A 16,197-nucleotide genomic window follows, 5' to 3' on the forward strand; every position below is an offset into this window, starting at 1 on the left:
CCTTCCTTCCTTCCTTCCTTCCTTCCTTCCTTCCTTCCTTCCTTCCTCCCGTTCCTCCCTTTCTTTCTTTCTTTCTTTCTTTCTTTCTTTCTTTCTTTCTTTCTTTCTTTCTTTCTTTCTTTCTTTCTTTCTTTCTTTCTTTCTTTCTTTCTTTCTTTCTTTCTTTCTTTCTTTCTCTCTCTTTCCTTTTCAGTGACCACATGTGAGTCTGCTGGGCTGGGCTTGGCCCCACTCTGTTGAGAGGGGGAGTTTCTGGATGGAGAGACTCAAGGGCCTGGAGTCAGGAACACAGGTTCAAAGAATGTTTCCTGGTTGTATGATTCTGGGTAAGTCACTTAACATCTCTGTGCCTCTCTTCTGTAAAATGAAGCGACTGGACATGATGGCCTCTAAGGTCTCTCCCAAACTTCAAATTTATGATGGCTTCCTGACCTTGAGGCCATTTCTCCAATATACTTTTTCTTTCATTTTACCCCCACACCCCATACTCCTTACCCTCAAAGAGTTTCACCATCTTCTATCTGGCTTCAATAACATGCCCTGGAAGGGAAGAGACTACCAGGTATTTAGCAATAATGCTATTCTGTAAACTCTATGAGGGCAGGGACTGTGTGTGTGTGTGTGTGTTTCTTTTTACATGGTCTAATACAGTCGTGGATACTTGATGAATATTAATGAGATTGATTTTGTGCCAGAGGACCTATGTTCAAAAATCCTACTCTATTCCTTGAGGCCCCATTTCATCTTGAGCAAGTTCCCTCCTTTCTGGTCTTCATTTTCTTTCTCTGTAAAATGAAAGGTTTGGAATGGATGCCTTCTGGGGTCCCTTTCAGCTCTACATCTTTTATCCCATGATCATTGGATTTAGGGTTCAAGGAGCAGCAGAGTAATGCACTCTGCCTGGAATGTAAGATCCATGAAGAGAGAAGTCCAGTGAAATGAGACTGGAAAGATATGAGGGAATCAAACTATGGAGGGCCTTGAATGCCAGGCTAAGGTTTGTATTTAATCCAGTAGGCAGAGGGAACTGACTAGAGGCTTGGGAGCATAGGAATTATGTAGTCAGACTGACTCCACCGATGACTACCTGTATGATATCTGCGCATAACATCTCTTCCCTGGGCCTCAATTTCCTCATCTATAAAATGAGTCATTGACCTCTGAGGCTCACTTCCATCTCTAGAACCTACGCTCTCTAAGGTAAGCTTATGCACCAGAATGCTAATCTTACATCACGGCTATATCACTGACAGCTTAACTCTTCTCTGACAAAGTCACAAATGTGGAACTACACAATGCTCATCAATCCCGTATCTTAGGGAAAGAGGGTGAGAGAAAGGCAGGCCACCTTTTCAAAAAAGGAAAATGTGGGCTGTTAATTTTCATGAAGGATCAGACTGAAAAGCAGACATCTGATCCCTGGTGAGAAGCAGATTCCAGGGCCCTGAATTTTGCTGCTGAATTTATACAATGAGGATTCTTTAATTACTTTCCCTGGAAATTTACCTGACAGTGCTATCTCAGGTAGTGCAAGGAGGCTTTCCTAGAGAGCTGTTCATCGGTTGACAGAGTCTTTGATTTTGTGCTAGGCTGCAAATTAAGTCCTTTGCCAAGGTATCCAAATGCTGCCTCGTCAGTTGCTTATCGTGAATACACGATATTGAGTGTATTGAACACAGACTGTTTTATCTGTTTGGGAAGCCAAGGATGTAGACAAATGTTTTCTGTCCATATCTACTATGGTAGGTTTCCCCCTCTCTTCTCTTTGTGAAGCTGTCTTATGAGCTAAATGCCCAGGTGTAGGTGACTGAGGCTGGTGTTCTGTATACCAAGGACTATTCTAAAGGACAGGAATACCTTAGAAAAAGGTGAGGCATTTGCCCCTGGACTATAGAGAGGTAACACATTCTCAAGGGTTCTTAACATAAGTCTATAAACTTGCATTTTAAAAAATGTATTTTAATAATTATTTCAATAAAATTGGTTTCCTTTGTAATCCTCTGCGTGTTGTTTTATGAATTTGAAAACATTCAGAGAAGTTTCACAGGCTCCTGACTATAAGGGGTATTTGACACAAAAACAAATTTTTTTGTTCCCTGGTAGAAAGGGAAGGGGACCAGACCACCCTTGGAAATCTCACTGAACTTTTTGTACTAACAAAGAGCTAGAAGCAAATTAGGTGCCCATTGATTGGTGAATGTTTGAACAAATTATGATATGGATGTAAAGGAACATTACTGTGCTATAAAAAACAGTAAATGTGAAGGATTCAGGGAAACTTGGGAAGAATGGCGAGATTGTTATAGAGTTATGGACCCAGAAGAATGATATCATAATGACCATATCAAGACACAGGAAAACATTACTGAAAGACACCCTAATTCTGAACAACATAAAAACATCTTAATTCTGAACAACATGGTGATCAGTTAGAGCTTTAGAGGACTGACTGGGAAGCTGCTTCCCTTCTCTCAGCAGAGAGCTGGTAGATTGTGGGTGCAGAAGGAGGCATGTATCATCAGACATTGCCAATGTGTTGATTTACTTTAACTGTTCTTTTTTATGCAAGTTCAAGTTATCTGTTGGGTGTAGAATCATTGAGAGGTGATGTTAATGTTTAAAAAGCATCAATAAAATATATTTGAGAATAAAAAATGCTGTCAAGGGCGGTCAGTAGCACAGCGAGTAAGAGCACCGGCCCCAGAGTCGAATCCGGGCTCAGACACTTAGCACCCACCCAGAAACACCTGGCCATGTAACCTTAAGCAAATTACTTAACCCCAATTGCTTAAAAAAATGCTGTCAAGTGCCCAGGTATCCTGGGAATCTCTCTTATTTTTCTAAGGTTTTTCCATCCTGGTGATGCATGAGTAGAATTTCTTTTTAAGTTTTATCCAAGATATGTACTTCATAGGTAGAGTATAGTATAATGGATAGAAGAGAGTCAATCTCAGAAACAGAGGGACCTGGGTTCATGTCCTGCCTCTGACACATACAGGCTGTGTGATCCTGGAGAGATAACATCAGCTCTCTGTGCTCTAAGCAAATCTCTTATGATTGTAGTTGCAGGACAGCTGCTGATCTGCATTGACTAGGAATTCCCTACACCAATGAAATCACAAGTTGGGACCTTAACCAAATGTGCTCCATCACACTGATTCTACAATGTGGCTAGAATCACTTTGGTTGATTTAGAATATCTACCTCCAAACAAAATCAGAATAGGGTCGGGTCTGTTTATACAGAATTTTGAGTTTGGGGTCATGAAGACCTCCTGCATTCAAATCCAGCCTCTGAATTTACTAGCTCATGAGCCTGGGCAAATTATTTACTCTCTGTGTGACTCAGGAACATTTCCTAGAACTTGACATGGTTATAGATGACTGCTGTCTGCTTGGTGAAGGGAGTTCCCACACCATGAGTATGTGCTTGTCTACTCATCAGCAGACTTAAGGAGAGTAAAACAAAATACTTAAGGGGAAACAGAGCAAAGACCACTTGATGAAAGTAAAGCAATAGAGGTTTTTGAGCCTCTCCAATTCTAACAGCCAGGCAATATGTTTGGGGGCAGAAAAGCAAAGGTTTGGTTATGTAGTAGCATGGACTAGTGGAAAGACTTGTGATTTGGAGAGAAGGTGGGTTTGAGCAGTTCTGCTGATAACTCTGTGTGACTTCAAGCACACCACTTTACCTAGGAGTCTCATATGTAAAAAAAAAATAGGTGAGTCTATTTTTAAATCTATGATCCTAGCCTTCATTTTCTGATGATGGGAAATCCACAAATTCATTGGCAGAGATGCTTCTTTATAGAAGCAAACTCGAGCGAGAAACATCTGCCTGTGTCCTTGGCAGTATCATCAGTCATAGTTTTCTGTGAACTTCTAGAATACCATTCAAGTGGGCAAATCAAATTCTCCATATTGGTAGTAGGTATGACATGAAATTTACCTAGTTCTGGGATTTCTACAGGGGCCTTACTGTTCTACCTCCTTCTGTTTCTATGATGAACCTGAAAAGGCCTTTACCTAAAAGGGTCAGGGTCTCCCATTGCATCCTGGGTCATCTCCAATCATCCTGATGAATATCTGGCCTCTGGACCCTGGTGACCTTGCACAGCCCTCCCTGCCTCAAATCAAAGTCAACGACAAGTTGTGTCATCATTTCCCTGATATCGTGGTCATCTTTGAAAATGAAGGACAGGCACAACAATGACAATTTCTATGACAACAAGGACAGAACCTAGAAGAAGCAAGTGAATGATATAGCAAATAAGACCTCATTCAACATGGTGCTGTCTGAGGAGATCTTTCAGACAAACAAAGGATTTGGAAAGGTTTGCAAAGCAGTCCTTGGTTGGACAATGCTGTAGAATGTTGTAATCTCCCCTTCATTCCTTTCTTGGCACTTTGGACCAGGGAAAGGAGAACTGAGTTTGGAGTCAGCAGACTTGGGTTTGAGTTCCATTTCCAGCACTAACAGTTATGTGACCTTGGGAAAATCACTTCACCTCATTAAACCTCAATTTCCCCATCCGTAAAATGGGAATAATAACACTTATACTACCTAAGGGTTGTTGTGAGTGATCTACTTCGGAAATCTTAAAATACTATAAAAATGAGAAAGCAATGCTCAGATTCATTCTGCTAAATTTTGTAGAACAGAGCTAGAAACAGTGGCAAAAGTAATAATGATATCTGCCATTAATATATTACTTGCAAATATTATTTCAGTTTATCTTCACAAGAGTCCTGGGAGGTAGGTGCTATTATTATCTCATTTTATACATGAGGAAACAGAGGCAGAATGAGGTTAAGTGACTTACCCAGGGTCACACAGCTAGCAGGTGTCTGAGGCCAGATTCAAACTCAGGTCATCCTGACTCCAGGCCGTGCTCCATTCACTGTGCCACTAGCTGCCTCAATAAGAAGACAAAATTTGACAGAATGTACAAAAAGCACTCTCTAAAAAATGTATTTACAAAAATTCTTTCCGACAACAGAAAGGACTGCCTTAAGAGCAAGTGAGTTCCGTATAACTGGATATTTTCAAGCAGATTCAGGATATTTATCAGAGATAATAATAATAACATGTTTTAAAGATTTGCAAAGTTTTTACAAACATCTCACTTAGTCCTCACAACAACCCTGGGAGATAGATGCTGTTATTCCCATTTTTCAGGTGAAGAAACTGAGGCACAAAGAGATTAAATGACTTGCCCCGGGGTTACACAGCTAGTGTCTGAGGCTGGATTTGATCTCAGGTCTTTCTGACAGCCAGGAGACCAAACTATAGTTTTTAAAAAATGACCTGGATTTTAAAACTCAACATCTTGGAGTTTTGTGCCTTTGGAGTGTTTTCTATACTGACAGGGTCTTAATTAGGAAGTACGGGGTCAGGTCAGGATATTCCACAAAAGGCCTAGCTAGAATTCTTGACTCCCCTTCTCCTATTCCCTCTCTACTACATACCGCACCTCTGGACCTCATGGTAGCCTATGGGCCCTAACATTTGTCTACAATTTCAGGGTCTGAAAACGCTTCAAAATCTTGTCATCAGACCAGCTATGGGCTCCGAACTTCTTCTACAGATATTTTAACAGCCCTTCTGATAGTTCATAGGACTTAAGAGTTAGAAGGGACCTTAGTAATCATCCAATTCAACCTCTTCATTCTACAGATTAGGAAACTGAGTTCCAGAGAGGGGAAATGACTTGCCAAAAAGAAATAGCTGAATCAGGATTCCCAAGTTTGAGCTACAAAGCATGATTCTGTTTCTTCTCTAGACAACCAAGGTGGCATTATTGAAGTAGTTAGGTGGCAAAGACTGGGAGTCTGAAAAACCTGAATCTAAATCCTGCTTCAGTCACTTACTAGCTATGTGGTCCTGGGTAAGTTATTTAATCACTATCTGCCTCAGTTTCCTCATCTGTAAAAATAGCTAGGTGGAACAGTGGATAGAGTGCCAGAGCTGGAGTCAGAAAGAGCTGAGTTGAAATCTAGCCTAAGATAATTGTTAGCTGTGTGACCCTGGGCAAGTCACTTAACCCTGTTTGCCTCAGTTTCCTCATCTATAAAATGAACTGGAGAAGGAAATGGTGAACTACTCCAGTATCTTTGCCAAGAAAACCCCATATGGGGTCATGAAGAGTTGGGCCTGACTGAACAACAGTAAAACAGTACCTACCTCAGAAGGTTGTTTGTTATGAGGATCAAATAAAATAATAATTGTAAAGTGCTTTGCAAACCTTAAAGCACTGAAGAAATGCTAACTATCCTCACCATCATCATCCAATAGTAAAGTGGAAAGGGCACTGGAATAGAAATTTAAAAGACCTGAGTTTGTGCTGTTGTTGTTATTGAGTCATGCCTGACTCTTCCTGACCCCATTTGGGGTTTTCTTGGCAAAGACACTGGAGTTGTTGGTCATTTCCTTCTCCAGCTCATTTTACAGATGAGGAAACTGAGGCAAACAGGGTGAAGTGACTTGTCCAGAGTCACACAGCTAGTAGGTGTCTGAGGCCAGATTTGTGCTCAGTTAGATAAGTCTTCCTGACTCCAGGTCCTATGCTCTGGCTACTGTACCAACTAACTATCCCTTGAGCTGTGTAATTCAGTGTAATTCATTTTGCTTTCTAGATCCTCAATCTCTTCACTTGTAAAATAGAGATTATTAATAATACTTGCACTAAGTCCTCTAGGGTTTTTTTTTAATTTTTTTTTTTTTTAAGCAATAGGGGTTAAGTAACTTGCTCAAGGTTACACGGCCAGTTATTATTTCTGGGTGTGGTGCTGAGTATCTGAGCCCGGATTTGATCCAGGTCATCCCAACACTGGAGCCGGTGCTCTTACTCCCTGAGCCACCTGGCTGCCCCTCCTCTAGGGTTTTTTAAAAGGAAAACACCTTATAATCTATAAAATCCCATTTAAATATGAACTATACTTATTTAGCTCATGAATCTGGCCAACTTGGTCATGCCTTTGAGCTGGTCTGGGTTAGAATTTCCAAGGATCATAAGCCCAGGACTTTTTGGGGTTGGGTAAAAGAAAGGGATCAGGGTTGTAATGAAGCCTTGCAAGCACCAGAGCCCCCAGCTAGGCCCTCTTCTTGGTATCTCTTAAGCTAACTTGGAATGCCTGTCCCCATACACAATCAGCTAGGTTCTACTCCTCTAAGATACAGTGTCACCAAGGTCAGGATTCAGCCCCTCCCCTTTGACAGCTGCCAAAGGCTGAACCACGAGTTTGGCTGAGAGAAGCTCTTCTAATTTTGTTTCTCGGTTGGAACCTGCTGCAAGCGAGGTGCCATGTGATTCTTGCTTCCTTGAGCCAAACTTCATTAAGAGCAGGCAAGGGAAGAAATTAAAAATCCAATACTGGAACAGGAAAGAAAGCTTTGTCAAAGTAGGAAGAATTCAAATAAGACAGAAGGAAGAACTTCCTTTTTGTGGCTGATAGATTATGTGCCACACCACTGCAGGAGACTGTAATCGCTCCTTTAAGATTTTCAAAGGTATTCCTCAGAGATGAAGGCACACCAGGATTCTGACGATGTGACAGGTACAGTTAGGCATTTAGAATATAGGTAGTCGGGAAGTTGTCTTAAAAATGTTTCTCTGTGTCAAATTATGTTTTTCCATTGGCTTTCATTATAAAATTGAGTTATATTCCCAAGGGGGTAGAAGAGTCCTGCTCCTCCAAAGGAATCAATGTGAGTAATTCTGGACCCCACACAGTTCATTCCAAGAGCCTCACCCTTCTTTTTCTCCTTGTTGTCTTTCAAAGTTTTCAATCTTCAGCTACAGCCTTTCTCTCTGGATTTTTGGACCACAGGAGAGGCAAGGTGGCATAATGAATAGAAAGATGGTAACCTTGGAGTCAGATATTATTATGATTACCATGGGATCACAGAAAGAAAGCTGGAAGAGGCCCTTGGAGCATCTAGTCCAACCTCTTACTTTACAGATGAGGATGGATACTGATGTCAGGGTAGTTGAGACACTTGCCCAAGGATACAACAAGACCTGCGTTCAAGTCCTCACATAGCACTGACTGTTTGACTCAGAATAAGTCTCTCAATATCAGAGGTGTTTTAGGAATGTAAGGTGCCCATCTTCATTGGTTGAGAAAAATTCATTAAAGAGAACCTCTACGTGAAAAAAGGTTTGGTCCCTCTCCCCCTACAAAAAAAAGTTTTTTTTTTTTTTATACTATCACCTCATAAGCAGATACCATTTTAAAAATCTGTAACTTGGAGGTTCTGGCTAGAGGAAAGCCAATTTTAATCCTCTACTTTCTCAATGCAGTGATTTGGAAATTCTCCAAAAAGGGTTGATTTGCAAGGAGGGATAACTATACTTAAAGGAAGAATATCATTCACTTCAGGACTTCTGAATCACCTTTCCCATTGTTCTTTCTAATATCTGGTGCATTCCATGATTCTCCCACTGCTCCCAATCCCACTGTTCTGTTGCCCTACATAGAAATATGAGGTGACTTGCATCTCAGTACAAAGAAAGCCGGAGGACTCTTCTCCTCATCACTGGTTCAGAGATCCCTGGGACCTGAAATTTTTCCTTCCCAGGCTTGGGAAGTTTTCCCATTGTTTGATCTGGGCAGGAAAAGATGGGGTCCAAGAGAATGATCAAAAAGCCAGAATCTCTTTACCCCCTTTTTTGGGGGGGAGGACGGAATGGAAAGAGGACGAATAGACAGACAGGGGAGCGACTCTCCCCCAGGGTTTAGCGGAGAGTTAACTTTCCAGCCTGTTATGATTTGTAAAAGAGCTTAAAGGTAGAAAGGAAAATCCTTTCTTAGATTCAGCAGCTTTCACTAATCAGCTGCAACTCTAAATGTCACTGCTTGGCTGATTGTGCCGTCATGTTTCACCTCTTCCTATTATATCAGCGAGCTGGGCCCAGGAGACTAAAGGCAGGGTTAGTCTTCCACAGAGAGACCGAGTCAGAACCCAGGGTTCAGAGCACGAAAGCTTGTAAATCAAACTGTTAGCTTAATAGCATGTGCTATTATTCTAAACCAGTGGGGCTGAAACCAACAGCCAGATGAAAATAGTCTATTTGTCCATACTTTAGTGACTGAATGACTATGTAATATCAGCAGTTGTTGGTGCTATGGAGGAGAGACAAAGTCTGTTGGGGGAGAGGGGGTGTATAGGGATTTGGGCTTAGACAGGCTGCCTTGGGTGCCTTAGGCAGGTTCTCTAGCTGAAAGAGATCTAGGACCATTAGTTAAAATATTTCTGGACTTCAGAATTGGACTAGAGCAAGAATTCTTTACCTGGGGTTGGTGAACTTTATTTAAAAAAATTTTTTTGTAACAGTATTTCAGTATAATTGGCTTTCTTTGTAACCCTTTGTATTTCATTTTATACATTTTAAAACATCATTCTGACATAAATTCCACAGGAATTACCAGACTATCAAAAGCATTCAGTACACATATGCTAGTGCACACACACACACACACACACACACACTACTCCTAGTTCAAATCTTCTGTGCTCTGAAGTAGCTTTTAGCTTGGGCATTCTACATTCAAAGACCTCTTCTAGCTTTAATATTCCGTGTTCTAAGACTCCTTCCATTCTTTTTGGTATTGTATATTCTGTGGTCTTTTTCATTTGTAATAGCTTATGTTCAAAGGACCTTTTCAGCTCTGACATTCCATGAGTTCCATGATTCATAGCTGTGTGTGGGTAAGTATAGGGAAGTAAGGAGAGCTCTGGAGGTCCCATAGCCTCATGGTGCATGGAGACAATGCCCATATTTGATTTCTGTGTCTGACTGAGGTCAAATAAGGGGAATATTTAATTGTAATAAATGAGAGTTCACTTAGACATGATAAAGACACTTTTAACACTAAGGATAATCACGAAGTGGAACAGGAGATACTTTTGACACTAAGGAAAATCACACAGCAGAACAGGAGCCTCTGTCCTAAGAGACCTTTATAAAAAGAATAAACCATATGGTTTGGAATGACTTGAGTGTCCTGCTGAGATCTGTCCTACAGAGGTTTATGCCAAGAGTGCTTGGAGTGGGGGATGCCTCTCACTCTGTCTTTAGGCCCAATGCCTCAGTATTACTCCCCTGTTGCCAGATAAGGTTGGTGTTTCCCAACCCTTTTCAGCCCATGACATACCAAAGATCTTGCCAAGAAACACGGGGATATCTGGGAATGGTGCTCATCCTACCCCACTCTGTCCAGCCACCCACTGATCCAGCCACCTGTCCATTCTATAGTCATAGGATGCTTAGTACTAAAAGGGACCTTAGAAATCATCTAGTCCCATGGCCTTACTTTACATATGGAGGAAAATAAGGCTTAGTGAGGAGTTGTGACTTGTCCAAGATCACACAGCTAGTCAGTAGCCAGATCCAGAGCAAAATGCAAGAATCCTATTCACCGGTCAAGGGTTTTTGGTACCATATATTCCCCACTCCTGAGCACACGGACAACCCCATGCACATACCTATCAGTCAGCCCTTTTCTTCTCTTTCTCCACCACAGTCACTTCCCATAATTTCCAGGCAGACATTTGTGAAAGATAGTGATACTGAACACAGTTGGGGAAAATCTACAAAGGGCCTGTCACATTGTGATGTAATCAACAGAAAACAATGAATTCTTTCCCCGAAATCCATTGATCTGAGATGACAGGTCCTGAGCTGACTTTTGGCCCTGGGTTTTACCACTCTTATGAATCCCTATTCTCACTCCCTCTTTCCTTAACACCTTCACATTCAGTGAACTGTTTTTTTCAGTAACTTTCAAAAATTGTATTTTATCTTATTTTCAAGTAAAAATCTGCCTTCTCTCCTTCTTACCTCCCCTCCACCCCACTGAGAAAGCAAGAAAAACAAAACCCCTGTTACAAACTTGTATGATGGTCAAGCAAAATAAATTCCTGTATTGACTATGTCCAGAAAACTATGTCTTGATCTTCAGTCTTAAACCCATCATCTCTCCATTAGGAGAAATTCATGTTCCATCATGAGGCCTCCTCTCCAGTGAAGCTGTACATCAGAGCAACTCTAGCCCTACCCTTCCACTCCTACTGGCTATTACAGTATGGATAAAAGGATGAAAAACATTGGTTCAGTACTTACTATGTGCCAACCCTTGTGTAAGTGCTGGGATTATAAATTCTGATAATATAGGTCCACTATAGGGCTACAGTCATTTGTAGAGAAAGAGAGAAAGTCTCAAATCTGTCCATACCTCTGCCTGTTCTGGGGGCAGGTGGAGTGAGGCTTGGCAAGAAGGAGTTCCTGAGACGGCTTGTTTCTTCTCCATGCATTAGTCTCTCCCATCTCAGACACAAGAGAGACTCCTGGGCAGGACTGGGGGCAGGGGTGGGAGCAGGTGGTAGATTCTTTCAGAGAAATATTGCCATTTATAGACTCACTGAGTTTTTGGAGAAGCAAGTTTGCTAACTTGTGTTGACCCAACAGAATGAACGCGCTCCCCGCGCCCCTGCCTGCCGCTTTTCTGTGTGAAAGGTGTTTAATTATTTCTGACAGAGTTCAGTTTCGACATCTGTTCATAAGGGGGGAGAGTCCATTTAGGTTATCCATCATTGTGACAGGTTTAACTTTTTTGGAAAAGATTTTTTTTTTCCCATCATAATGGGGATGGGTGGATTGGGAGTAAGAAGAAGGGGGAGAGGGGCTGCTAAACAGGGAGAGGAGAAAGGTTGGGGGAAGGAGGCAGAGCTGGGGGATAAGGGGGAAAGTGATCTGCAGGAAGAGTACAAAGCTCGTGCTGATACTCCGAGGATACAGGCAAAGCCAATTCCAGTCCTGTTAAAAGGGGGACAGAAAAAAAAAGGGTCCTCGGGCTACACTACTCCTGGGCTAATTCACTTACAATGGCAAAGCCTTTACCCACTGTAACAGAGAAAAAGGGAGAAGGATAAATATTCCCAGGAGCCATTGTTGTTCTGAAAGCACTCACAGTCCCCAAAGTTGCTCCCAAATCTGTTTAATGGCTAAATGAATGACAGTTGGCAGTAGAGCTGGGGAGCCGTGTGAGGTGCCAAGAAGAGGCTGTGGGCAGGAGCATGTTTGGGTTGTGGAAGCAGAACTCTCCATCTCTAGAGTTCTTTAAATGTGGTACACCCTCATTATTCTGAGATGTTTTTCATGGGTGGAGTAAGCACAAGGAGAGTTCTTAGGATTCCTTGAGCCTATAAATCAAAATAAGCATTTCTACCCCCTAACTATTTTGGCTACAGGATCATGGTTTAAAAAAAAAATAGCACCTGACAAGACTCCGGGATCCTGGTCCCAGCTTTGCCTTTCATTCTCAGTGTAGCCTTAGGCAAGTCATTTGATTTCCCTGGTCTTCGTTTTCTCAGATAGAAAACTGGGATTTCTCTGCTTTGTTTACCACTTGGGGTAGGGAGGGAAAGTGGTATTGTGAAGATAAAATGAGATATGTTTTGAAAAAAAAAATTTAATGATATACAAATGCTAAAGGTTACCATTGCAATGTAGTTGTTGCCTGAATAGAAGCCAAAAACTAGAGTAAGAACACCTGCATTGAAAACTATGCATTTCCTAAGGCCAGATCGGATCCTATTCTGATTTTCTCTGAGATAAAAACATTCAGAAGGAAATTATATAGTGGATATCCTTTCATTTATGCATTCATGCATGACTTCAAGAATTATTAACTGAGATAAGCAGAAGGACTATTTAATTTCTTTTTTGGGGGAGAAAATAATCTGAAACCCTATTGAATATTAGTTCCATTGCTATGTATGTGTACCAGATCATGGTTGTGGATCATGGAGTGGCTCTCACAGTGGGGAACTAGGGAGGGAAGTTAAAGTTGGGAGTTAGGGAAGGATTAAAGGCATTTTGCTCTGGTTGAGAAACCTTTTCTAGCAAGAGCCCTCCAGATGGACCAGTCCTCCAAAATGCAGGTGGAAAACCAGAGGAAAGAGAGAAAAGGGTGACAGAAAGAGAGGCCAGGAAGGAGAGTGTGGAAGGTATGAAATCTCTGTGTATGTGAGAAAGAGGAATGATTGGTAGTTTTCTTGAAAATGAAAAAAAAAATCGAGAAAGACAGAGACTGAAAAACGGATGGTGATGTAAAGGTCTGGGGTGAGAGGAGATTTAAAACGGCTGCTCCCCCCTCCCCCCTCCCCGTATCTCGTGTGACTTCCACAATCTGTTCAACAGCGATCGGTCATGTTCTTTCCTTGACACTACCTGCAGCAGTGGTTCTGTGCTGACAGGCAGCTGGGGGAGATGATCACTGACATATGCTAATGGATCTGACTTAGGCAGGACATAAGAGGAAAACATCAAGGTGGAGCAAAACAGATTTCTCCCGTGAAACTCTGCATCTTGTTCAAGTGCATTAGCTTCAGGAAGCCACCGTCCCTCTTCATTGCTTAAATTGCAGTTTAGCTCAACAGAACAGCCCCCCTGTTCTCAGCCCACAATGGAGGCTGGGAAAGATTGCTGCTGCCTACCATTTCAGGCTGGGACTTTTGCAAACCGCGGAGCCATTGCCTGGCACCCTGAGACTGTTGCCTTTACTCTAGGTGATCCCTCTAACTCTTAACTGGCATCTTATTTTTCCTGATGTTTAACCTCCCACCAGCAATTGGTTAGGATTCATGTGCTCCCACAAGAGGACAAGAAGTTGAGTTTAATACAAGGAGCCATTGCCTGAGCGTGAAATCTTAACTGTGATACTTATCTGGAACAATTTAGGTGAGTTTTGTGAACTCACATCAAAATCTAGTGACCGTGGGTTCTCACCTCCATGGGGACACTGCCAGGCAGGCTCTTTAGAGCATCAGCAAATGTGTGAGCTTTCTGGAAACATAACTGCAGGGCAAGGCAAAAAGCCTTCTTGACTCAAATGAACCCATCACTGTCTGGAGGTTTCCCCGAGAGGTGGAATAGCAGGGTCTCTCTCTTACAGCAGGCCTATCCCTTTCCAACATTGAGTAGGCCATGTTTGCAGTGAAGGAACAGTGGGCACTTAATGAATGCTGCCTGTTGTTGCCGTAAGGCAATTGTTTATAACTCAGTGAAAATTACACTTAGGAGTGGATGGGGTTAGAAATGGCAAGTGGCATTTTGTTCTAGCTGAGTCTGGTCAAGAGAGGAAACATACCGGAGCTATAACTAGCATGGAGTGAACAAGGCTTTTTCCCAGGGCATCGATGTCAGGGTGGGGCATGCTTCTTCCCCATATCAAACCTAGTCCTTGTCCCTTGCCTTGTGCAGGCGTGTTTTACATCCCCTATATTTTTTGAGGGCCACCTGAAATCCTTTGGCAGGCCATATGTTGTGCAGGCCTGCCTTGTGGACTTCCCTGACCCATGTTAGTCACTGTCACCCCCAGGCACCTATTGCTATGACATCTTCCTCTGCCCCAACTTCCTAGAGTTTGAGGGCCAGAGCACTATTATGGTCACACTCTCCTTTTTGACACTTCACATCCAATTGTTTTTGTTACCACTCTAGGACCTACTGACCTTTTGAAAGTGGGGCATGTGCCAAAGAGCGTCCAGTTTCACTGGTGGTTTATACTTCCTCAGCTGACAGGTTCTCGTCTCATAGAACCTCCCAAGGGTGACCTAGGAGAAAGTAAAATCAGAAGGAACGATGAGCCATTCTTGGAAAGAGGACTGGTTGCCTAGAGAGGAAGCCATATGTGATGGAAAGGGTCCAGGTCTGAGAACTGAGAGACCAGGGATGTAGTCACTAAATTACTGGGTCACTTCACTTTTCTAAAAATCAGTTTCCTTTCTGTGCTATAGCTGTGCTACCTAAATTACAGGGTTATTTTGAAGCTCAGATGGAATTTAGGCATTTTGAAAAAATAATAGCATTTGAACAAGGTAAGGGATTATTATTATTACAGTGTTACAAAACAGATTCCTCCTTATCTCAGGAATGTTGTTGTTTTTTTTTTTTTTAATAAATCCAGGATTGTTTTTATCGGGTTAACATCAGATTTTAACAGAGAGCATGTTCTTACTGGGTCCTTTCTATGGAAAAGGAAGATAGGAATTGCTGTTTTGGGGATAGTCCTATTAAAGCAGGCAACTGTGGGTGGCTAGGTGGTGCAATGAATAGAGCACTGGCCCTGGAGTCAGGAGGACCTGAGTTCAAATTTGGCCTCAGACACTTAACACAAAAACTAGCCGTGTGACCTTGGGGAAGTCACTTAACACCAATTGCCCTCCAAAAAGCAAAAACAAAGCAGACAACTGTCCATGTACTCAGGGTGCCGAGAAAGGCCCCACACCCAAAAGAATACCCTTCCCCATGTCTAAAACTACATGACTTGAGCTTCCCTACTTTAGTCTAAGGTGAAATACTCTGTTAAAAAGCAAATTTTATCAGTCACTTACACCTTTGTGCAGGGTTGGCAATATTTCAAAAGTTGAGTTCCAAAGGAGTGTTTTGTTTCCTTGGTTTGGGGGTAGGAAAGTTACCGCAGAAGGTGGGGGGAATGGTGACTGGGAAGGTCCCCTGTGCTCAAATGATATACTCTACCCATTAGCTATTCATTGGGTTAACAAGCTCTTCTTTTAAAATGCAATTATTATCTGGAATTGTTCAAGCTTATTAATCATTCATACCTTAATGTGAATTACTTTAATCAAGTAACCAGATTATTTTCCTCTTAACACCCACTCTGAGAGAATGGAAATTTTAGTTGGGGGAAGGGAATGGATAAACTTGGGATAATGGGATTCTTCAGCGGGCAAGCTTAGGTATAAGACTTTGGACAGTGAGTCAATTAGTTAATGCAAGTTTTATTGTCACTGAGTTTCAGAAAAGGTATTTAAGAAAAGATTTGATAAGAGGGCAAGGGAGAATGAAGGACACTAAATTCCTGAGCCACTTAACCTCTCTATGCCTCAGTTTCCTTATCTGTGAAGTGAGGGGATTGTATTCAATTGATTCTAAGAGCCCTTCCTATTCTAGATCTATGATCCTAAAATCCTACTGATATTACACAGGTAGTAACAAGTCTGAGACTTGAACAAGACTCTTCTCAGTTCAAATCCATTTTGGAATTAGGTCATATGCCTTTTTCCACTTGGAATATGCTCTATCTGCCTTTATTGCTGTCACCTCTTCAAGGAGGTGATAAATCATCCCCATGAGTCTGTCTATAGATAACTTGCAAATACTTTGGATGG

At 42.0% G+C, this 16,197-nt stretch overlaps 1 protein-coding gene across 5 annotated transcripts in view; it reads right to left on the reverse strand.

The window, feature by feature from the left end:
• Positions 1 to 16,197, reverse strand: part of CFAP77 (cilia and flagella associated protein 77) — a 183,695-nt gene that overhangs the window by 24,601 nt on the left and 142,897 nt on the right. The window contains exons 1-2 of one of the 5 annotated variants that reach the window (XR_011164700.1): positions 11,238 to 11,528; positions 4,823 to 4,912 (exon numbers count right to left, since the gene is read on the reverse strand). Coding sequence is in view for 1 of the 5 variants with exons in the window: in XM_069069296.1 (XP_068925397.1) it covers positions 14,518 to 14,619 (102 nt within the window). In the remaining 4 variants the exon portion in view is untranslated. The other 4 variants (XR_011164701.1, XR_011164702.1, XR_011164703.1 and 1 more) reach the window with 4 other exon arrangements.

Source organism: Petaurus breviceps, unplaced genomic scaffold, assembly GCF_028583685.1.
Source record: "Petaurus breviceps papuanus isolate PSGF00001 unplaced genomic scaffold, PetGlider_PUasm1.0 90779, whole genome shotgun sequence".
NCBI lineage: Eukaryota > Metazoa > Chordata > Mammalia > Diprotodontia > Petauridae > Petaurus > Petaurus breviceps.